Raw genomic sequence first — 25785 nt, 5'->3', positions numbered from 1 at the left:
CGCAAAGGCTTCCTGTTTGTACATACATGCCTGGTATATAAATTGACCTAGTAAGAATTCCTTTGCTCAAATGTGCGGGTATCATTTTCTAATTTATTGAATAAACAGTGTCATAGGGGACCTTCATAATCGTAACCAGGTGTATTTCTAAATAGCCAAGATATAATAAATAAAGAGGTTTAGGTGAATATGTACTTAGTCCCTGGAGATGATTGAGATTAGGCAGGTATGATGAAGATAGTGTCTCTTTTTGCGTTCATCCATTATTCAAGTGCAACAATTCGCAATGGTTTCCAAGGCGGTCAACCCCTTGGCTCGATAGGTGTTAACAGGTATGAGTCATAAATAATTTCTATTCTTTCTTTCCAATTCAGTTTTTAGAGGGGGGCAACAAGTTCCACCGGATTTCATTTTTAAGAGAGTTTTCTTATATTTCAATTTAGTCAACAAAGGTTAAGAAAAATGGTTCTAGAAAATGTTTACACATTTGTTCAAGATCATGGTTGCCGAATTTGATGATAAAGAAAAGGATGGTTCGAACCCCACTAATGTTTTGATAAAATAAGGTCAATAGTATATGTATATCATCAGTGGTTAACGGGGCCAGGGGAGTTTTAGAAAACTCCCCAGATCACGGATGCCTGTTTGTTTGTTTGTTTGTCTTTTTGCTAGAATGTCGTCGTAGAATGTCATGCGAGGGCTCGTTCTAACGGAAATTAAAAGTTTTAGTGTCCTTTTTAAGTTACCGAAAAAATTGGAGGGCACCTAGGCCTCCTCCCACGCTCATTTTTTCCCAAAGTCACCGGATCAAAACTCAAAGATAGCCATTTTATTCAACGTAGTCGAAAAACTTAACAACTTTGTCTTTGGAGACGACTTATTCCCCCATAGTCCCCGTGGGAGGGGGTGCAATTTACGAACTTTAACCACTGTTTACACATAGTAATGGTTATTGGGAAGTTTACAGACGCTTTCAGGGGGATTTTTTGGGTTGGGGTTAAGGGGAGGGGGCTATGCGGGAAAACTTTCCACGGAGGAATTTGTCGTGGGGGAAGAAAATTTCCGTGAAGGAAATGCAGGATTTTTTAGCATTTTTCAACTGAAAGTAAGAAACAGCATTAAAACTCAAAACAAACAAAAATTATTACGCATTTGAGGGGTTCACCTCCTCCTAATACCTGGCTCTTTACGCTAAAATAATTTTTATTAATTTCAACTATCTATTCTACGGCCTTTGTGATTCAGGGGTCATTCTTAAGGAATTGGGACGAAGTTTAAGCTTTAGTGTAAAGAGCGAGGTATTGACGAGGAGGTGAGCCCCCTCATATACGTAATAAAAACATAGGAATATAGAAGTTCGTTACTCAAGTTAATTCGTAAGTTACGTATAATTTTACTAATAAAAGCGTTGGTAAAAAATTAAAGTTCTAGTTGCATCTTTAAATAACCAAAAAATTGGAGGGTAACTAGGCCTACACCCCCGCTTCTTTTTTCTCAAAATCGTCCGATCAAAACTATGAGAAAGCCATTTAGCCAGAAAAATAAATTAATATGCAAATTTCTTTTTAATTATTCATGTCCGGAGAGCCAAAATCAAAACATGCATTAATTCAAAAACGTTCAAAAATTAAAAAAAAAGTTTTTTTGACTGAGAGTAAGGAGTGACATTAAAACTTAAAACGAACAGAAATTACTCCGTATATGAAAGAGGCTGTTCCCTCCTCAACGCCTCACTCTTTACGCTAAAGTTTTTTACTGTTTTAAAAAGTAGGGATGAGAGACAGAGTCAAACTTTAGCGTAAGGAGCGGGATGTTGAGGAGGGAGCAGCCTTTTTCATATACGGAGTAATTACTATTCGTTTTAAGTTTTAATATCGCTCCTTACTTTTAGTTAAAAAACTTTTTTTTTATTTAATCAGCATAATAAGGCGATTCTCTTAATATATCTGTTGATATCTAAAATTTCGTTTTTAGAGTTTCGGTTGCTATTGAGCCGCGCCTACGGATTGTTCTGGGTACCTGGTTGACTGACCGTATTTCAAACAGTAGGTTGTGCGAAAAATGTAGTTCAATCCCGCTTTCTAGAGCTATAATGAAAGAAAGGTTGAGATGGCTAGGCCATGTTCTACGGATGAAGGATAACAGATTACCGAAGATTGTCCTTTTTGGCCAACCGTCTGGGGCTACACGGAAAGCAGGTTGTCCTTGCCTGGGTTTGGAGGATGTAATAAATAAAGATTTAAAGGAAATGGGAACTTCCTGGGAGGGTGAAAAGAGGGAGGCTTTAAACAGATTAGGTTGGAGGAGGAGCGTGTGTAGCTGTGTTGGCCTCAGGCGGCTTGGTGCTGCAGTGAGTTATTAGTAGTAGTAGTAGTAGTAGTAGTAAGTAAAGAGCAAAATGGGCACAATGCATTATTTATTTACTTATTTTTGACCAAAGCACTTCGAATAGAAGGAGTGATCGTAGAACTTCGAATGGAGTTCATTCGATTGGAAATTGAAAGTTTTACGAAAGAATCAAAAGTGATTAAAAGAATCAAAAGTGATTGAAGGGCAACAAGTCCTTGTCCCCACGCTCTTCATTTCCCCAAACACATCCTATTAACATTTTGAGATAGCCATTTTATTCAGAATATGTTGAAATAGCCTGTAATTATATCCTTGGGGATGTCATCCCCGCCATCACAGCCATCAGGGTAAGAGCTATAAGTTATAATAGTTGCCCATTATAAACATATAGGGTTCTCTTCGAAGGGTTGTCGTATAAACTTCGGAGAGGGGTCATTCGATTCAAAATCCGAAGTTCTAGTGTCCTTTTTAGGAGTCAAAATTGATCGGAGGGCACAAACCCTCCCCCATCTTATGTCCTCTTTTCCCCAAAGGTAGCCTATCCACTCCAAATTTTAAAAAAGTAATTTTGTCCAAAAATATTTCAAAGATCAGATAATAAGGCCTACAGGGTTGACGCAACACCCCCAGAGGATCAAGGGTTGTAAGCTGTGCCCCAGGGAAATATAAGATTTTTTGTAGAAGGGGTGGTCATATGAACTTTGGAGGAAGCCCTCTTTCTCCAAATGCATCCGATCGAAATTTTGAGATAGCCATTTTGCTCCAATAGTCCAAACTTCATATAACAATGCCTATGGAGTGAACACAGCCCCAGAGCCTCCGGGAAAGAGCAGTAAGTTACGCCCCGGGGCATATAAGGTTTTTATGGATAGGGAGGTCGAACAAACTTTAGAGGAGGCTAATTGGATTGAAATTCGACAAATGCATTCGATCAAAAATTTCAGACAGGTATTTTGTCCAGAATATTATGAAAAAAAAATGTAACAATGTCTCCAGGGTTGACGCAGACCCTAAGGGCTCGGGGGCAAGGGTTGTGATTTACACCCCGGGAGCATATAAGGTTTTTACTGAAATCGAAAGTTCTAGTGCCTTTTTAAATGCCAAAGTGATTTGAGGGCAACCAGAGCCACCCCTCCCTTCCCACACACACCCATTATTTCCTGAAACACATCCAATCAAAATTTTTAGACAATTTTTTTTTGGTTCAGCAATCTTGAAAGGTCCAGTAATTATGTTTTGGGAATGTCAAACCCCCCTTCCAGAGCTCTCAAGGCAAGGGTTGTGAGGGATTTGCACGCTACTACGACAATTACCACTACAGGTAGTACCACTACAACAAGTACTACTACTACTATTATTATCATCGCTACTACCACTAGAACTACTGCTTCTATAGCGAGTTCTACCAAGGCTGAGGATATTGACATAAATATTTGAGGAACTATCGAGAGGAAAGCTAAACTAAATCAAAATATACTTAAGTGCATACAGATCCTCAAAAAGGCGTATCAGTAAAATTTTTAGAACGGCTTACCGTATCAAGATAAAACTTCCGAGCCTCATGAGGGAGATGAAACCGACCAAAAGGCAAAGTGTACATGCTACTGCTGCTTATAATGCTGCTACTGCTTATACCTCTACTACTATTAATACAACACTATTACTTATACTACTGCTCCTGCTACTACTACTACTAATATGATAATAGCACTATTAAGGATAAGCGTCGAAAGGTCAAAATTTGACATAATATTGAGGGGACATTCGTACTAAATCAAAACACACTAAACGGAGGATGATTTGCTAGATGTGTTCCAGAGAATTTGCCTAAGAATTGTTTTGGGTACCGGGCAGACTGACCGAATTTTAAACTTTAGGCTGTACATAACGTGTGGTTCAATCCCGCTTTCTAAAGCTATTAAATAAATAAAAATGTGTTTAACTGAAAGTAAGAAGTGACATTAAAACTTAAAACGAACAGAAATTATTCCGGATATTGAAGGGGTTGTCTCCTTCTGAACGCGCCACTCTTTGCTCTAAAGTTTTTTATTGTTTTAAAAAGTAGAGTAAAGAGCGGGGTGTTGAGGAGGGAACAGCCCCATTCATATACGGAATAATTTCTACTCTTTTTAAGTTTTTATGTCGCTCTTTACTTTCAGTTAAAAAAGACTTGCTTTTTCATTCAATTTCTGAATGTTTTTGAATTGATGCAGATTTTTATTTTGGCTCACTGTACATGAATAATTAAAACGAAATTTGCATATTAATTTTTCGTTGTTTTTTTTTTTTTTTTTTGGTTAGATGGCTTTCTCAAAGTTTTGATTGGACGATTTTTAAGAAAAAAAGGGGCAGGGAATGGCTTAGCCTCCAATATTTTCGGTTACTTAAAAAGGCCAATAGAACTTTTTACTTTGTTAACGAACGTTTTTATTAGCAATAAATATACGTAACTTACAAATTAACTTACGTAACGAACTTCTACGTTCGCATATTTTATTTAGGTATATGAAAGGGTTCGCCCCCTCGTCAATACCTCACTCTTTATACTTAAGTTCAGATTTTGTTCCAATTTTTTAAGAATGACCCTTGAATCACAAAGGCCCTTTAATTAGAATATATAGCTCTTTTGAAATTACTAAAAATTATATAGCGTAAAGAGCGAGGTATTGAGGAGGGGATGATCCCCCTCACCCGCGTAATAATTTCTGCTTGCCTTTTAGTTTTAATGTTGCTGCTTACTTTTAGTTAATTTTTTTTTATTTAATTTCTCATTGTTTTTTTTTAATAATACTGAAAAATCCAGCACCTCCTTCAAGGAAATTCTCTTCCCCCATGATAAACTCCTCCATGAAAAGATCCTCCCGCGTAAACCTCTCCCCCGCCCCCCCCCCCCCGAGAGAAAAAAATCCCATGAAAACGTCTGTATGCTTCCCAATAACCAATACTAGGCTATATGTAAACAATGGGCAAAGTTCATAGCTTGCAGCCCTTCCCCCGGGACTGTGGGAGATAAGTTGTCCTCAAGGACATAGTTATTAGATATTTCGACTATGCTGAACAACAAAGCTATCTCAAAATTTGGATCCGGTGACTCTGGGTAAAAATGAGTGTGGGAGGAAGCCTAGTTGCCCTCCAATTTTTCTGTATACTTAAAAAGGGCACTAGAACTTTTAATTTTTTTGTTCGAATGAGCCCTTTCGCAAAATTCTAGGACCACTGGGTTGATATGATCAGTCCCGGAAAAAAAAACAAATAAATGTACATCCGTGATCTTTCTTCAGGCAAAAAATACAAATTCCACATTTTTGCAGATAGGGCCTTGAAACCTCTACAGTAGGGTTCTCCGATACACTGAATCTGATGATGTAATTTTAATTAAGATTCTACGACTTTTAGGATTTTTCCCCCATTTCAAAAATTAGGCGACTTCTCACAGGCTCGTAACTTTTGATGGTTAAGACTAAATATGATGAAAATTATATAATTAAAATCAGCGTAAAGACCCAATTGTTTTGATGTGTCTATTGGCATAAAATTTGCGCGTTTAGAGTTTTGGTTACTATTGACGCAGGTCACTCCTTACTACAGTTTCCTACCACGAACTGTTTGATAATGAGAGAGAGGTTGAGATGGCTAGGACACGCTCGGTGGATGAAGGATGACAGATTACCAAAATTGGGGGAATGTCGTAAAGAAAGAGTTAAAAGAAATGGGAATTTCATAGAAGGGTGTAAAGAGGGAGGCTTTGAATAGGTCAGGATGGAGGAGGAGCGTGCACAGCTGTATTGGCTCAAGTGGCTTGGTGCTGCGGTGAGTTGTTAGCAGTAATAGTAGTTTTAGATTTGTATATAACTTGGAACTTTCAGAGAAAGTTTAAAGGGGGAGATCAATTAACGAAAAGGTAATGTGTACATGCTACTACTAATGCCACAACAGCTGTCACTTTGAATACTACTACTATTACTATCACTACTGTTACTACATTTTCATAGTACAATTTCAATTGCAACTACTTGTAAGGCTAAGAGTGTTAAGATTAAAAATGCGTCAGAGGGCGCATCAGCAATTTTTTTTTTGAGCGGCTTACTGTATCAAGATGAAACTTCCAGGTTAACATGAGGGGGATGTTCAACTGAAATGGCAACATGTACATGCTACCACTGCTATTAACAGTATTGTCACTACTTTTATTACTACTACTACAACAAATAACGTGTTACTACCGCTACTAATTCTCCTACTACTACCCCTACCACTGTAGTAACAGTACTATGAAGGCAACGCGTATGAAGGTGAACATTTGAGAGAATATTGATTGCAAATTTGAACTGAATCAGAACACACCATGTGTAAGCACATTGTCAAAGGGGCGCATCTCAAGAATAGATTTGGGTATTAAGTTGGGACTTTCAAAAAATGCTTAAAGGAGAAGATCAATTGACCAAAAGACACTGTGTGCACGCTACAACAGATGCTACTACCACGACTATTTTTACCACATTTACTACTTCTACGACTATTTTACTACTTCTACCACAGCTACTTGTAAGGCTAAGAGTATTATGAATAGTAGATGAAAATTTGCTTTGATGCTACTGCTATTGCTACTGCTACTATTAATACAGTTTGTAAAAATAAGGCTGTTACTCTTAATTCAATTGCTGTTACAACTACTGCTACTACTTGTACTACTACTGATGTTGTTTTGAGGGTTTTAGTGAAAAATTTGGGAATATTTAAACAGTATTCAACTAAGTACAAACGCAATATGTATATATTGGTTGTCAAGAGGCTGTATCAGCAATGCTTCGGGAACGATTTCTGGTATTAAGTTGAAACTTTCAGCTTGTATTAAGGGGGATGCTGAAGAAAACCAAAGATGTTATGTACATGCTGCTACTAATACTACTGCTGCTACAACCACTATTGCTACTACGCAAGGTGAGGGTATTAAGGTGAAGCTTTCAGGGAATATTTAAGCAGATGTTGAACTAAATCAAAACAAAATATGAGCATGTAGATTTTCAAAAGGGCGACACACCAATACCTCAAGAACGGCTTCCCTTATTAAGTTGGACCTTTCAAGGAAAGTTGTGGCGGATTTTGAACTAGCTAGAAGGCGCTATGTTTATATTATTAATAGTACTACGATTACTGTGACTAGTAAAACTAAGATTATTAAAGTGAAACTTTTAGGGAACGTTTAGGAGGAGTTTCAATTAAACGAAAAAATATACGAATACATGTTTTCAGAAGTTCATATAAGCTATATCAAAGGCAGTGCGACGCTATCATAGATATCAATACCATATAAACTTTAAAAGGAGCTAATCCAATCGTTCCCAATAAAAACCTGATATGTTAACAATGGGCAACTTGTATAACTTACAACCCTTGCCCTGGTGGCTATAGGGGTAATGTCAACCCAGGAGGCATATTTTATTTTTATTTGTTTATTTTTATCTTTGGACCATTTTGAACAAAATAGCTATCTCAAATGCATTTGGAGAAATAGTACAGCTGGTTTTCCTCGATCACTTTTGGCTCTTGAAAGGGGCACTAGAAATTATGATTTCCAGTCGAATGACCCCCTCCAAATTTTATGCATCCTCCCGTTACATATAAAGTGCATCTGGGATAAAAATAAAATAAGTAGAATACATTGAAGCCTTATGGCCTTACTGATTTGAAGCCCCTTTGGTTCAAAAAAAAAAAAAAATACCTAATATTATCAAGGTGATATGAAATATATAGTCTGTAAATAATGAGTTATTTCCATTATTTAGGTCCCCTGCCCTGGGGGACTGTATGGGTCCTGTCCTCTCCAGAGGAAATTCTATACAATACATGGGTTCTTACTCCGAGAATCATGAGTTTCGTCTAAAGAATTGGCGTTCAAATTAAAATAAAATCAAAATTCAAGTTAAATGAAAGAAAGGAAGGTTATGGCACCAGAAATACCCTTCGTGCATAATAATGATATTAAACAAAGTCTCTTCTACTTTGCAATAAAATCTTTAGGTTTTTACACTTGAAAGACATAATTCAAACTTGTTTTTTTTTCGAGCTGATTATTATTTTATAGCCTCGAACTCTTTGTTTAGTCTTTACTTTCTTTTTGGGTACGTTACAGAACTTAAAGGACTAATAATCTACATTAATTTAATTCAATTGCATTAAATTGGTTATAAGCCTTGACTCTCACACAAAAATATAAATTAAAAAACTATTAAACAAAAATATGAGCAAACACTACATAATTTGAGAAAGAAAACTTGATTATGTTTTCCTCACTCCTCAAAAAGACATGTGTTCAAATCAAATTAGGAACACAATAAAACGTTCGATCTTATTTTTAGACAAATCTCATATGAAATTTAATTATTTTATTTATATGCTTTTTTTATTTAATTTCTGAACATTTTTGAATTAATGCATGTTTTGATTTTGGCTCTCTGCCCAAGAATAATTAAAACGAAATTTGTATATTAATTTTTTTTGCCTGATAGCTTTTTCGTAGTTTTGATCGGACAATTTTGAGAAAAAAGGAGCGGGGGAGTAACCAATTTTTTGTTATTTAAAAAGGCAACTAGCAATTTTAATTTTACGAACGTTTTTATTAGCAAAAATATACATAACTTACGAATTAACTCAGGTTACGAACTTCTATACTTTTTATGTTTTTATTACGCGTATGAGATGGTTCATCCTCAAGTCATTACCTCGCTCTTTACACTAAAGCTTAAATTTTGTCCCAATTCCTTAAGAATAACACTTGAATCACAGAGGCTGTAGAATAAATAGTTGAAATTAATAAAATTACTTTAGCGTAAAGAGTGAAGTATTAGGAGGGGATGAACTCCTCATATGCTTTATAATTTCTGTTTGTTTTAAGTTTTAATGCTGCTCCTTAGTTTCACTCGAAGAAACTTTTTCAAGTTTATTTTTTCGTTGTTTCTTTTTTTTGAGAAAATGCTAAAAAATCCTGCACATCCCCCCCCCCAAACCAAAAAATTCCCCTGAAAGCGTCTGTACACTTCCTAATAACCATTACTATAGGTAAATACTGGTCAAAGTTTGTAACTACCAGCCCCTCTCACGGGGACTGTGGGGAGGTAAGTCGTCCCCAAAGACATAGTTTTTGGGTATTTCGACTATGCTGAGTAAAATAGCTCAGAATTTGTATCTCAGAATTTTGATTCGATGAATTTGGGGAAAAAATGAGCGTGGGAGGGAGACTAGAAGCTCTCCAATTTTTGGTCCGTCAAAAATAGCGCAAGAACTTTTAATATATCGTTATAATGAGCCCTCTCGCGACATTCTGTCATTCTGTCATTCGCGACATTCTGTCTTGTGGCAAAAAAAATTCCACACTTTTGTAAATAGGAGCTTGAAACCTCTGTTGAAGCGGTTCTCTGATACGTTAAATCTGATGGTGTGATTATCGTTAAGATTCCATGACTTTTACGGGGTGTTTCTCCTTTTTTTTCTTAAATAAGGCAAATTTTCTCAGGCTCGTAACTTTTGATGGGTAAGACTAAGCTTGATGAAACTTATATATTTAAAATCAAAATTAAAATGCGATTCTTTTGATGTAACTATTATAGAGTTTTATAGAGTTTCGGCTACTATTGAGCCGCGTCGCTTTTTACTATAGTTCGTTACCACGAACTGTTTGATAAGATTTTTAAATATTGTCTAAGAGCGGTAAGCAATGAGAAAAGTTTCATTTATCTGAAGTCTAAATTAAAGGCTACATGAGCAATATGAAACACTGAAGACCTAAAAATAAAAAGAATTTTAAAAATATCCTACAATAGCTATATTATAAGGAGCAAATAAAGTATAAGCAACAATTACGTTTGTATTCCCGAAACAAGAAAAGAAAGAAAACTTAACAAAAAAAATATCAAAAGAAGAAATTCCTATTCAGGGATTAAAGTACAAGTTCCAGAATGCCTCCATTAGTATGATAGAATTTCTGAGTTAAAAATAAATTGCATGTAAAATACTAGCTTTGTTTTGTAGCAACACATTTCAAAATGGATATCCTGGTGGCAGTGGCTTCCCGGGAATGTCAATGGACTTTGGGAGAAGCATGCGCCCAATAGTTAGGCCACTCAAGGTTGAGCTAGAATGCGTCACAAGTAACGTAGGAAGAGGAGTAAGTAACAATTTGAAAATACTTATACAAAAGGAGATGTGTGGAAATAAAACAATGGATTAATTTATAAATTTGTTTGGCTTAAAATTCTTAAACGTGAAGATAGTAGAATACGCGGAACAATAAATATATTAAATTGTGAAAAAGTACCATTACAATCACTAAAAAACATGGAGATTCTAGGGGAAACTAAAACACAAAATCATGTTCAGGGTGGGGTTCTTTACTTTTTCCAATTTTCATTAAATACTTGCTGATTGTTCAAAAAAATGTCAACAGTCATCTTCATTGCTACTTTTGTCAGAAAACCAAACAATATAAAATATTCTCTATTAATTAGAAAGATTGCATGCTTTTCAGTCATATTTTTTATATCTTTTGGTACCACGAGTCTTCTGGAGTGAATAGAGGTCTTAAAAACTTCATGTATGTGCCCTAGCCACTTCTATCGCCTCTGCTAGCAACTCATTATGTGTGTTCATGTGAAATTGTTCGTGTGATCAATTTTTTACTTAGCCTAATATAATACCTTCCTCCTCATTTATTCATAGTTTGAGCGATTTAATATTTTTAATTTTCCTAACCTGTTCTTGTGTCTTGAACTATCAAAATCTCCCAACTTGTGTTCAACTTACTATCATCTTATTTGGGACGCCCAAATTATCTGCATAATCCAAATCTAAGAGATTTTCATCTTTCTATGTGACACCATATCCCCCCATAACCCTTATGATGTTCCCTGGGACAAAATCCCGCCAAATAATTATAATTAAACGGGGATAAGACACAGCCCTATTAATCTCTTTATTTCAAACCAGATGAACTACTAAATTTGCTTCCTACTTTAGCCGCAGCAATAGCATTCTCATACATATAACCAGTCAATTTGACGTGCTTATCTGGTATACGGCTCCATAACGACTCAGTCCTACTCAGCTCAACCTAACTTAACTCAAACCTGTTGAACTCAACCCTTGTGCATTTCAACTCACATGCAACTCCAACCCTGTTTAACTCAACCTCCATTCAAATAATCCACATGCAACCCAACCCTTTTCAGCTCAACTTATTGCAATTATGTCAACTATACCCGATACATCTCAACCACAGTGCAATTTTATTCATTGCTTAACTCTTGTTTCTGGCATGATTTTGTTCAAGGTAGGTATAAAGGAATATTTTAACTAATATGTTTATATGATCAGGTATAAGAAAATGATTTGATGGAATAAAAACAATTTTTTGTCTATGCAATATTTCCCATAGAGATTTTTTTAATAAAAAGTAAAGAGGAAAATTTCATAAGCCACATTTGCTTCTCATCGCAAAAAAAAACACATAGAGAAGAAAAGCGAAAATGGAGTTTTATCATGGGGTTTTATAAGGGGGTAATGGGGTTTTACAAGGTCACTGAAAATAATGGTTGCAACATAAACGAATATTTCGAGAAGACAGCTGTTTCCCCTCTTCAACAATATCAAAAATAGATTTAAAAAATCAAGTTCGCATTTTTTTTTTTTTTTGAAAATGGGAAAGATTTAGACCAGAAGAAATAAAATAAAGAAATAAAAGAAATAGAAGAAAATAAAATGAAGAAATAGAAATAAAAGACAAAAACAAGCAGCGTGGATCTCCAGATTGGAATAGTTAAACAGCTATCACCACCGAATAAAATTAAAAGGTAAAAAAAATTATTTTTTGTCAGTCGATGGCATCAAACCTTACTTCCATTTGCATTTTCAGAAAGTTAACCCCCCCCCCCCTCTATAAAAAAGACAAAAAAGCTTTTTTTAGTGTATACCTCGTAACTCTGCTTGGCAATTTATTTTATTATTTGCAACAAAGACTGTTGACTGGAGGTCTCAGCCGAAACGTTATCACGGTTTTTTTTTTCATTGTCACTGGCTGGAAACATGCAGACTCTTCCTCTTGTATTAATATCTTTTTCTCGTCTTGCGATGCTTAGCCAGCGTGGTCTTGGAAATTACTAAAGAAGATCTTTGTTATCCTGATTCTGCTGAAAAGATCTTCCTTAAAAATCGTTTTGAATCTTTACGTGAGCATGGAGTCGACTCAAGTCGAGCAAAAAATTTTATAAGGGAGGTTAGATTATCTCTCTGTTATATTATCTTTTATTACATTCTATTATATTGTATATTTTATTACATTCTACTATATTCTCTCTGTTATATTCTCTCTTTTTCTCCATTCTAGTTCTCTCTCTTTCTCTTGTTCTCTTTTTCTCTCTCCCTTTCTTATGACTAATTTTCTACCTGCCACAAAGATATAGTTATCGCCGAACCCATTCGTAACAATATACCCCACTCTTACCTCAAGTCATTCATGATCACATAAGTTTAAATAATAAATTCAATTTAGATTCTATAAATTTAAATTTAACAAATTCAACCCAATTTGTGGTTGAAAAATTCAGTGTTTTAACTGCTCAGCAATAAAAGAAAACTACGTCAATAAAGCAGTTGCTGCACACAGAGACAACTTGAGAAGAGTTAATATCTACTTGATAATAACTTATTTATTATTTATTTATTTATTTATTTATAACCCACAAAGTACATTAAACTGTGGAGTAAACACACAAAAAAAGAAAAAACAAGACAAAAAACATAACAACATAAATAACATAGCAGCATAACAACATACAACATAAATAAATTACCTCCATTCAAAAAATGGCCAAAGAGGGTCAAAAACACCGATCATTTGCCGAGTTTTAAGACATATATCCTTAGATAAATGTTTCAGTCGCGAGGGCGCATCAACGATGTCAAATTTAGAGACGACTGTATGATTCCGATACCACCGAGGCAGACGCAGCAAATACTTGCAATACTTAAAATATCCTGAGCGTATTTTCTTTGTATCCTTCTTGCGAAGGAGGAAAGCAAAACGAGAAAGATAAAAAACAGCAGGGGCACAAAAACTAGAATAAAGACGGCATAGTCCATTTCGGTTATACCGACCACGATTTGGTGAAATTTTCGCGTATCCAACCCGCATACTTTTCAGCACGCTGGACGTAATAGCGGAGCAAGTAGACGAAAGTGACGTGGAAAAAGAGAGACCCAACCATTTAATACTTGCTGAACATGGTATAGTTGAAGAACCCAAGCAAAGAGGTGATGCTGGTGGAGGACTCCCAAAACACAAAAACTCACATTTGGAGGCATTAACTGAAAGGCCTACTGTGGATAGTGCGGCTGAAAGCCGGTAGAAGTTGGTAATTAGACTATTTTTTGTCCTGCTAAGAAGCAGAACATCATCAGCATATGCAACGTGACTAATGCCTAAATTATAATTGTAAAAAATTGACGGTTGAAGACGTTGGAGACACGAAGCTAAAACACATTTAAAAATGCTCGGGGATAACACGGCATCTTGCCTAACGCCTTTTTTAACAGGAATATACTCCCCTACCGTACCATTCCACTTCACCCTAACTGAAGAATTAGCATACCAATACTTAAGCACGGAAACAATAGAAAGGTTAACACCCGAGGCTGCTAGAGAAAACAAAGCATTTGAATGAATTACATTATCAAAAGCACTAGATATGTCAACAGTCAAACAATACAGGGGACTTTTTTGAGCAACAGCTTGTTTCATTAGCCGACCCACAATATGGTGAGCTTGAAAACAGCCCATACCTTTTCTAAAACCAAGCTGGAAGGGTGTAAAATTGCACTTGGAGTTAATGGCCGGTAGCAGTACATATTCAAATGGCTTACTAACAAAACAAGACACAGTAATAGGACGATAATTAGAGCAAGCACTGGGGTCCTTACCCCTCTTAACTATGGGAGATATACAACCGGACAAAAAACTATCTGGCACAACGGACTGTGCCAAACACATCTGAAACAATAATTGCAAATGCTTCAGCAGTTCAGGACAATCATAAGCAAAAAACTTGAAGCAAAGACCATCACTATCGAGAGACTCAGACTTATTCACTTGCATAAGAGCTCGGAGTATAACACCAGATTCCACCGACAACACTTGAGATTGGTTGATACAAATTGGGAGGATTGAGTTGACAAGCTTTGTAAAATGATTTTGGAGATTAATATTAAACGAAAGCAAAATATTTTTATAATGAGAAACGAAGTCACATAGCCGAAGAGACGGATTAATTGGAGGTGAACACTTAACACTGTTTATAACACGATCCCAGGATTTCTTGTCACAAGGACCATCTCAGGCATTCAGTCTCGCTCTACGCAGGGAATATTTGTACTCTCGTTTGGTTTTCTGTTTTATTTGATGTACTGAACCAGAAGAAGGACGATTACAGGCTATCCACATACGGAGCCAGAACTTAGCTTTTTGTTTAGCTATCTTCACTTTAGGATCAACTTTCCAAAAGGGATTGCGAGTACCCGTTCGCACGCACTCGGAGAGTACAGCTGTTTTAGCGGCAGACTTTAGACAGAACACTATTTGCTGATAATACGAGTTGAAGTTGTAGATACAGATGTTTGCAATAAGTGGAAAGGCACTTTAATAGATGATAATAACTGGGACAATGTCAATACATAAAGTGGAACATTGGTATTTTCCCAATTTAACTTTGAGAACCACTTGGGAGAGTTACGTTGCACAGAGGTCGCCATGGAGCAAGATAGTTGGGACGTGATAGGTAAATGATCGTCGTCGATTTTAGAGTCTTCCACATGAACTATTGATGAAAGTAGAGTTGAATCTGACACAATTACATGATCAAGGTTGGAAGTAAGACCACCACGATTGTGAATATAAGTAAATAGAAGATCTTTATCAGCAAGATGGAATCTTCCAGGTAGTGAATCGAGAAAGATTTCAGATCGGTCGGAATTAGATAATAAGTCAGTGTTCATGTCGCCGGAGAGAACCCATTTGGTATTTTGTTTTGAAAGGTCACTAAGTAGTGTTCGTAGGCGATTACATGCTTGTGAAAAACTAGACAATGACTGCACAGTCTTTTTATTACAGGGGAAATAAATGTTTATAAATGCGGTATCACCACATTTTATCGCTAAGATGTTAGCGTCGCTTTGCAATAATATCGGCTGAGTCTTGTGTCTGAAATAGATGGCCAGACCTCCTGATGGTCTTCCACGGGTTTTTGGGCGGCTCTCAAGAAGGTATAATGGGTCCGAGAACGCTTTAGGCTATCAACATTCACTTTAGAGAGAAGGTCCTCCTGTAGAAACACAATATCATTTTCAAGTAGCTCACTTATCAGTAGATCCTTGTCTTTTGTACCATTAATATTAAGGGAAACAAAGCTAAACGGAGTTTGAGCATTCAATTATTAGCGTTGTTGAGAGCCGATCGGAGAACTTTGCATTTCAGGCTAAAACTTACGTGTTCCATAGCGCAATTTGCACATTTTGGTGAGGCTTGGCAAGGGTTTTCCTTGGAATTCACATGAGGGCCAGAACATCTGGAACACTTGGGATGTGCTGGTGAGCTGGGACAAGCTCCAATCAGGTGATCAGTACTTTGACAGCGAAAGCATCGACGCGGAATGGATTGAAAGGGCTTAGCGCGAAAAATTTCATACCCAATACGGATTCCCGACTCCAGAACCGCGTTCAGAGTGGTTTTGTCGACGAACTCGAGGCGAAAAGTACGAGAGTCGCCGATTTGACTAGCACTAATAAGTCCTTCCACTGAGGCCTCCAAATCAGCTCTTGAATAATTATGGGGTATATCCCGGACCACAACTAAAGGCTTTTTATCAATCACTCTGGCTCCAACGTCAGGGATGGAGCTAGTAGCAGCTTCAGCAAGCGAGTCGGCTGAGTGCTTATCGCGTACCATCACAACCCAGCCTTTGCTATGTGGCTTAGATTTTAGACTTATGATTCCGTCATGACCATCCAACGTTTCGAGCTTCTTCATGCGAAGGATAGGGTCGCTGAGCTCCGGGGGTGGGTTTCTTACAACGACAGCGTAGGACGGCTTTTTCGTATTTTGAGTAGGGGCTACAAGCTTAGACTGTCCCTCTGTAACCTTGGACGCAATATCACGCAGCAATTCAAGGCAAGAATTCACCTTGGCACTGAGGGTACTGAAGGCATCGACAGGGATCATTGGCACTTCGCTGGAACATTTGATAACAAAGTCCGGAAGCTTTATGTTCTGGGAATCGCACTTTACAAGCGAAGAAATAATGTCCGAAGCACAGTTTAATGCAGCATTGGCTCCTACACGCTTCGATGGGACTTCATTCGGAAAAAGCTTTAAAAAAAGCAATTTACGGGTCTCATCAAGAGAAGAAGACTCGAAGAAATCGGCCAAGTACTCTTTTATCGTATCGGGCGAAACTCCTTTAGCAAGATTTTTCTGTACAAAGCACAGGATAGGATTGTAGAAAAGTTCATCTTCGCACCAAGTACCCATTCCCATTTTCTCTAGATTGAAGGATCACTTGCGAGAGAAGTAAGGGAAGCGTTGGAGGATGCCTACCTTGTCCCCGCAATTTAAGGGACAAGCCCGGCGGGTACCACGGCTCTTGCAAACAGCTCTCCCCCACCCTTCTGCTTACTTTTCTCCTCTCACCTTTATCGTAACGCAATCGTCTATAATATTGGAAATTATAATTATTTTTGCAACTGCTTAATCCTGACCTATATCATATATAGGTCATGAAAATATCGATAAGAGAAATCACTGTTCCCAAGGGAATTTTCACTCAAGTCTGAAAATAATCCGCTTATTTATAATTCTTTGGACACTGAATTAATTATTATGAAAATATTGGCTATATGTCAGGTACGATAATCCTTTACCAAATATTAGTGATAGGTTCAATCCAAAAATAGGTCCTCACACTTTGAATCCTTTTTTATAGGTCTTTTTCAGCTTATTATAGTCGTTTTTCAATCAAATATCATCTTACCTCCCATCTCTCATTTTTTTTTCATTTATTGTACTAAGCTCATTATTAGTACACTGTTCTACTAATTTGTGTTAATTTTCCATTGATCATTTTATTTGTTTGATAGATTTCTTGTTGACTAATTTTTTACATTAATCTTATTGTCTTTACTGTTTTTGTTTTCTTTTACTTTACTTTGATAAAAGAAATTCAGCTCTATTAGAGCTTGAAAATAAAGATTATTTTATCTAATCCTAATTTATATGTACTTTTGAGACATAGCTAATTTAACTATAAACTTAATGAAATAACGAAATTAAAATATAATTCATGAGTAATGTATGGCCTCATTTTTGGTTAAGATTTCTTAGGAGCACCCCTTCAAGTTCTTTTATCTTCAAGTTCTTCCAACTGTCTTCAAGTTTTTTACAATCAATATCTGACTATACTTGATACTGATATTTGGCAATACTAAGTATGCCTAGATACTGCTATTTTGGGATAGTTCAGCTACTTTGAATTAATTATTCATGTTTGTTAAGAAAGATGTGTAAAGATAATTATACTTAATAGAGCTGGAATAACTACGGTTGTAATTTTAGGTTATAAGATGGGTAAGGCAGACCGGACAAGCTGGGTCAGAAATTGACGTAGTTGCAGAAGGACCAACAGTTTTTGATATGAAACGCTTTAATGTTGTGTACACTCCACTACTTGACAATTGGCGGTCAAAACTTATAATCAATATGGTTGATCCTTCTCTTCAACACAGTATTTATATGTGTCAATTTCCAAACCCTTTGCCACCTTATACGCTTCAATCAAGTGAACCTTTTGTGGTTGGGGGTGGACAAGTGTCTCAGATGACACCTAGTGGTTTCAGCCCAATGGGTAATATTCCTGGGGCTCAAAGTCCAGCAATGTTTGGTGGCGGAAATTTTGGAGGAGGTGTAAATGGAGTGGGAGCCTTCAATGGCTTTAGGAGTTCCCGGAATGAAGAAGGAACATCATTGGAAAAGGCTGCAGTAAATGAATTCGATGACTCACAAGCATCAATTGATGCGCAGACACATATTGAAGAGAAGAGAAAGAGCGAAAAGATGGTTGTGGCTTTAAATTCCGAATTACTGCTTGATGAGCAAAAAAAGAAGAGAGAAAATATAAAACTTCCTACCGACCCAGACGCACCCTTTTTCGACGACGATGGGACTGTTCAACCTCAATTCGATGACGACAAGAAGAAGAAGAGAGACAATATCATTCTCCCTTCTGACCCTGATTATCCTTTTATCCTCGATGATGGAACTATTCAACCTCAATTTGATGAAGACAAAAAGAAAAAGAGAGACAACATCATTCTACCATCTGATCCAGATTATCCTTTTATCCATGATGATGGGACCATTCAACCTCAATTCGATGACGATAAGAAGAAGAGGGACAATATCATGCTCCCTTCTGACCCTGATTATCCTTTTATCCAAGACGATGGCACCATCCAGCCACAGTTTGATGATGACAAAAAGAAGAAACGAGACAACATTATTCTTTCTTCAGACCCTGATGCCCCTTTTATACACGACGATGGAACAATTGAACCACAATTTGACGAGGATCGAAAGAAGAAAAGCGTCCAGACAATGGAACACTACGATCCAGAATCTCCATTTTTAACTGATGATGGAAAAATAAAGTATATTGAAGAAAAGAAGAAAAAAGATAAGATTTACAATCAAAGTAGCAGATATATTCAGACACAAACCAAGTTAAGCCCAAACAATTCTCAAATGTACGAATATGTCGCTTCGAACCACCGGTTTTCGATGAAAGACGATAGTGTGCCAGTAGAAATGGGGGCTGAAATGAGAAGCCCAAGAAAGCCAAGAGGAGTACCCATTATCAACGAAGAAATGCTTGGTATGTATTTAAATATTGCTTTAAAATCTAAAGATCGTTATAAAAATAAGACCGCTGGAATTTATTTACTGCATTTTGATAAAAATGGGGCTGCATCTACCGATGTAAAGAAGGAACACACGCGGGGACAATTTTTTTGCGAATCTATCTTATTAAATACAGTTAAACTTAGGCAAATTAAACCATTTCTATATAAACCGTTCTAAAATTTAAGGTTTTTGTTTTAAGTATTTGATTTGGATTTTATTTGAATTTTGAACAAAGCAAATATTTTAAATTTAACTTCATTAAACTACAAATTAAATTTCAAATAGCCATTGAGGCATTTTGGAGGTCTATATAAAGGAAAACTATAAATGGTGAGCTCCTTCTCTAACATATACTTTAAGTTTTTGCTCGCACGTTTTAATGTATCATATAACATTCACACTAACACTCAGGGCCGTATCCAAGGGGGCTCTTCAAATTTGAACTCTCCCCCTCTCCTAAAGATGAAATTTTTCAAGTCTTAAAATGTCCACAAACTACAGATAAAAACATATTTCTCCTGGAAAACTCTTAAGCTAACCTCACCAAAAATTGTTTGGGTTACTCTCCCTCCCCTTAATCAGTTTGACGTAGAATTTTGGCGTGGGCAACTTCAGTTTGATTTTGATCCTAGTACCCTGGTACTAATTAAATTTGTAATTTTAGCTTCTTAGTTTTTTGAATCCAAAAAAGAAAGAAGAAAATCATTGAATCGTTTAGAAAGGTCTAAAAACACACTGGTGTATACTCAACTCGAATACACAGATAGATTGTCTCCAGTGCCCAGTAGGATGATGACGACAATTCGAAGTTTTTTTCTGTTTAAGATTAGATATTTCAGTCAAAAATAGTGCAAAGAAAATACGGCGCAGAACTATGGAAGTAGGGGGGATTTTTTTTGCAAATTTCCTATTTCCAACAAACAAAAAAGAGAGATAAAACTCCACAACAAATCTTAAACGAGACTGCGGGCAGTAGAGAAAAAAGACTAAAATAACGCAGATATTTCGCCTATATCTAAACTAGGCGTCCTCAGCACAAGATAAAAAGAAAAAACACTGAACAAAAAACAAATAAAACCACCACCAATAATAATAAATACAATTGTCGCTAATGATCCACGTAGGGAACATAAGCTATTAGAGTTACTTCAATGAGAACATCAAACCATTTCATTCCTGTTTTCACATATAATGCTTTTTAATTTCTAATAACTTATAATTTTCATTATTGGAAAAAATTTTGGAATAAATAGCAGTTTTTGCTACTGGACATGTACGTGTCCAATACGGAAAACATAAAAATTTGATGAAAAATATAAGATATTAAAAAAATATTAAAGTAAATATTAAACGTAAAGTAAGTTATTAAAGTAAATATTGCGGGATTCTTGTGATTTTTTGCTTTGACAATCAAATTTCTTCAACAAATTTGCTTTGACAATCAAAGGAAAACCAAGGAAAACAGTGCGCCACAAGTGGGGTTGCATATTTGAGGCACTTTGAGATGCAACAATTTTAGGACAACTTGATGATGATGAAATAAGAAAAAATACGATATTATTCTCCCTCCTGACTATCCTGGTATTAAAAGGATACACACAAGAATCACATAATCAAACATGAATCAAGCTTGCAAAGCAGAAAATACAAATTTTCATCTTGCAAAGAATTTAAAGACAAATTATGGTAGAAAATTAGTGTTGATTTACATTTTTTACATCAAGTTTTCGCAATTCCAGTGTTACTGGAATTCTTTGATAATCAAAAACGAGTTGAATCAAAAGAAAATATTCCTTTGATAATCAAAGGATGATTCGAGGTACCAATTCTTACTGAGGGAATTTGGCAGAATATTCTCACGAAAATGCTTTTGGCAATAGTTGAAGCAGAAGGTTTTTAGTAAGAATTAAAAAAAGAAAGAAAAAATATTAGTATCACCGTTGATCACTGTTAGTTCAGAAGTAAGATGGAATTGGATAAGGGTTAATTTAGTGATTGAACAGATTTTAGCGCGAGAAATTAATCAATTAATCTTCTCCATGATAAAGTATATCATGTTTTTCATAATAGAAGGGCGTAGCAAAAGTATTTTTATCGGAGTGGGGGAGAAGTAGTGCTATTGAAGAAGGTACTATTCAAGCGATAGTGAAAAAAAAAACATTATTTAACTGACACGCTACTTGGTGAATTTAAAAACATTACGTAATACATTAAAAACAATAAGAAAACATTATAAAATCATAAATATAAGTGCTGGTACTTGGCTTACTAAAATTGTCATTAATGATCTGCGGCAGACGACAGTAGTATAGCGTAGAAGAGCTTTCGGGTGGGGGAAGGTGAATGTCGTATACACTTTGCTTTTTTGAGCCAGATCCACCATTCCCTTCGCTTACAGGGGCGTCATTTCATTCTAAGCTTAGGACCCTAAATTAGCCGGCTCACAGTTGTTGAAGATCAATATTTCTTCGCAATGGTTAGCAAAGGTCTCTTCCAAAGTCGACTAATAATAATAAAAATCAATTTAAAAGTGTTTAATTTATACAGAGAGAACTTAAAAAGGAAAGTAATTTAGTTTTATTGCAACACTAGGAATGGACAAGGTCCCATTTTTTCCAAAAATATCAACCATAGCATTGAAATCCAACAATTTCACAAGAGTCTTTTCACTAAATATCAATATCAGATCACTGAGCCTTCTGTCGTTGTTGATCTTAATTAGGTTTTAATCGGGCTTATTGAAAAAAAGAATGTCTTATTACTAGCCGTTGTGATAGACAGAGTAATGAAGTAATCAAAACTTCGGAATACGCTATTGACATTGTCTTCAGACAATCGCAAAGTTCAAAGAAATCTATTAGCTTATTGGCTAATGAGTGAGGCCAACTATTTGCAAACTCTATTTGCGAGGCCAACAGAGTAGTGTCAATATAAGCTGCTTTTTAATGTGCTGCTGTACTAGCTAGTCAGCTAGCATTGATAAAGTGCGGCCAATCAACATCTAACGCAGACATTGACTCCAATGGTGGAAGAGCATTCATGAAGTGACTTTCACACAGTCTGTCTGTCCCGAGAGAATTGTTCCTTCTGAACGAATATTTAGTTGGTTCTTTCACTTCATCAAGATTGCTTTTTCCCAAGTTCACGTAGTTACAAGAAGCTACTGTTACAGTAGCTTCCTTCTACTGTTAGAGTCCACGTAGTTACAGGAAGTTACAGGAATCACGTAAACAGGAAGCTACTTGCTATCCATGTTTTAGTATTTTACATGAAGCATCAGAATTATGAGAATTTGGGAAAGCTCTACAGTGAGACTGCACTCACAAGAAAATTCTTTTGTTTTGTGAAAGATTTCATCAAAACCATCGTCGGTTCGCATGCTTATGATTTTATTTTGCGGACTGCAATAAGACCAGTACCTCTACAGAAAACTAGGTCTACCTCCTGCAGCTGCTCAGATAGAGTTCTTGGTATAAAATCTGTTTTCTGCAAGATGGAGAATAAATATAAATTCAATGTCTGAAGTCAGGTTACGAGTCCGTGGGCCTGTGCTGCCAATTCCCCGTCACTAAATGTTATGGTAATTGATAAAATTGCCAAAATAGTTGTATCTATTCAGTACTTTATTCACCGATCTATTTCGGTATGCTCATCTGCAGTAAATGATTTCTCCACCTGACGAACAGTTGTGCCAGTGGCTTTTTGGGCATTAACAAACAGTTGGTAGCGTGTATTGCTATTGACGATAAAACAGTACAGCTCTTGAAGAGTGGAGATGAGAGATGCCATTCATCTCAAATTCTGAATGGAATCACCCGACACAAGGTTGAGTCTATGAGCATGGCAGTTAATGTAAATTGTAAGCGGTGCAATTGCTATAATACAGGCTTGACCAACTCAAAAGTGTTCTCTAATGACACTGGTTTGGTATTTTCGCCGAAAAATTTGAAAACAACAAATTTTTACCTCCTTTTGGATGTTGTTGAACAGTAAACTTCCCTTCCTCCATCGTACATTTTCTAAGAATTGACATAAATTGATAGATCTTATTTTTTCTTTCAACGCTTAGGTTGTTCTTGTATAGCTCTTATTTCTTATGTTTTTCATGTTTTTCTCACCTTTTTTATAAGTTGGTTCAAGCTAAGCCCTCCCCCTGCCTGTTGGTAAAGCCTTTCGTTTGTAAAATCATAATATTTGGTCTTTGATTTTTGGTATAATTTTCTTTTTAACTTTCTTACTGACAAATCTTGCCGTTTTCATATTTTCGTTTTGTTATGATCTATGATGTGTGAGATTAAGTACCGTCCTTCAAGATTTCTATCAATCCTTTGAATAGTATATAAATAATAAATAATAATAATAAATAATATACAATAATATAACATATTTTTCTTGTCTTTCTCATCTTTCTTGATATCTAAAAAAAGGTATTGGTTAGAAATTCCCCTTTTGATTTTTTTTCAAAATTCAAGAAGCTCAATTTTCAAGACAATTCGAGAAACAAAATTCATGAAATAACCATTTTTTATGAAACCAAATTTCAAATTTAAGATATTTACTGGAGTCAAAGAAGAGAAACATAAGGAACTTGCAAAATCCCATACGGTCTGGCGGTAATCACAAATTACACATAGATTTTTCTTGTGTAAATCACAGTATGGGAGGTATACATTTCCGGAGGGGAATTGCAATGAATATCATTTTTACGTCTATAAATTTTCGGAGGGGGGTTACGATGAATATTGTTTTTATGTCTATACATTTTCGGAGGGTATTGTTTTTATGTTTATAATCCCCTTCACAAGCAAAATTCAATCTCCTATTGCTGTGCATGATAAAACTAATAACAATAGAAAAACAGAAATTGAAAATAAATAAAGTGAAACAGGATTCACTTTATTTTATTCACAGCAGACATTTTGTACAGCATAAATCTGAGAACCTTGTATTTTTTTTTGAGCTGGTAAAAGAAATATTTATAAAGCGAAAACAGTAAGAAGTCAGTACGGTATGTTACACAGGTGTCGTTCTACATTTATGGGTTAGCATGTGAATCCGAAACGTAACGAATGGGATGTTATCAGCGCTTATTATGGCATTTTAATGACAAATAGGAGAATCAGAGTTTCAAATAGATATTGGAAATAAAAATTGAAACAATTAAATGTGACCTGGAGCAGATCCCTCTTTACCAAATTCTATGACCAAAGTACAACCAATTTGACATATCTAGTTATAGTACGAATATCATTATAAAAGGCACTAAGCCTTATTTTCATTTTCAATGATTTCTTTTTCATTCCGGAAACTATATTCACTGTACATCTACCTTCTTATTCTTCAATGATTCCATTTCTGTTCTATTTTCATATGTAGATGGTGTATTCATTTCCGCTTTTGGAAGTTTTAAATCAAGAGAATCTAATCTTTAGCTAATAGATTTTAGGACGTAAAAGCACTTTAAATATCAGGGAAAAAATTGACCTGAGCAAATGTGGCGAAACAAAAGCATAGAACATTTTTCAATTTTGCCGTTAATTGGATGCCCACTTAATTGGACAATCTGTCTTGGCTTTTTCTACAATTGGCCATGACTTTGACTTTTCCCACGACTATTCCCTTTTTTTTAATTCAAAAATCAACGGACTCGGTCGAGACCGAAGGTTGATTTTTGAATTAAAAAAAGAGAATAGTTGTGGGAAAAGTCAAAGTCATGGCCAATTGTAGAAAAAGCCAAGACAGATTGTCCAATTAAGTGGGCATCCCAGTCAAGGTTAATTTTACCCCTTTGGTTGCCGTTGTTACTGTCTCCCATTTATGCTACATCTCTCCGCGCATTTTTACTTGATGGTAAGGTTCTAAAGGTAAATTTTGAAAAATATTAATGTGGAACATATTATGAAGTGTAATATGGACCCCTATTTTTCTCGTTTTCCTTATGTTAAAAACGAGCATGGATAAATTAAAAAAAAAATTATCTGGCCAAAGTAAAGAGCAAACCTGACGCTTAAAATGAGCTTTAAAACACGTTTGAAGCTATTTAAAAAATCCTATTTTTTCAAAATTAATGGGAGGAAGCTGCCCCCCTCCCCCCCCTCAACGGCTAATCTGAATGGTAGTATATATTAATCATATACTCTGATATGTCTGTTTACAATACTCTATTTTTACAGCAGTCTTTATTACAGGAAGTCAACACGACTTGGGTGCACTAGATGAGGATTTCCCGATCTACCGTAACGAAGAAATGCCGGAGGATAGAAGAAAAAGAAGAAACGGTGGGCAGCCTGAGTTTTACACGGGACTTGCCAAGGGAACGGTACATGTACTTAGTAAACGAGGATAATCTTGGTTCGCAAAATGTCTCTTAAATGCTAATTTATACTTTCTTTTTGTTATTTTACCGCGGTGAAAATAAATTGGTCCCTTTTGTCTTTTAA

The 25785-nt window shown here is 36.0% G+C and overlaps 1 protein-coding gene across 1 annotated transcript; it reads left to right on the top strand.

The window, feature by feature from the left end:
- Window positions 1-173: 173 nt before the first annotated feature.
- On the top strand, window positions 174-25785 carry LOC136033302 (uncharacterized). The gene is made up of 4 exons (XM_065714073.1): window positions 174-332; window positions 10378-10513; window positions 18002-19316; window positions 25534-25785. Exons 1-4 carry the CDS (start codon window positions 229-231, stop codon window positions 25689-25691), a joined length of 1713 nt encoding a protein of 570 aa, XP_065570145.1. The 5' UTR covers window positions 174-228; the 3' UTR covers window positions 25692-25785.

The sequence above is a fragment of the Artemia franciscana genome, chromosome 11, assembly GCF_032884065.1.
Source record: "Artemia franciscana chromosome 11, ASM3288406v1, whole genome shotgun sequence".
In the NCBI taxonomy this organism is placed as follows: domain Eukaryota; kingdom Metazoa; phylum Arthropoda; class Branchiopoda; order Anostraca; family Artemiidae; genus Artemia; species Artemia franciscana.
Note: the sequence above shows the minus strand (reverse complement) of the source record. Positions and strands in the feature narration are given on the sequence as shown.

Excerpts from the sequence above, each read along its gene's own strand:
- LOC136033302 (XM_065714073.1), top strand. The coding sequence starts at position 229 with ATGATGAAGATAGTGTCTCTTTTTGCGTTCATCCATTATTCAAGTGCA. Across the intron at positions 333-10,377 it reads GGCTCGATAGGTGTTAACAG|CAACACATTTCAAAATGGAT; the intron begins GTATGAGTCATA and ends TTTGTTTTGTAG. Across the intron at positions 19,317-25,533 it reads TATCAACGAAGAAATGCTTG|GAAGTCAACACGACTTGGGT; the intron begins GTATGTATTTAA and ends TCTTTATTACAG.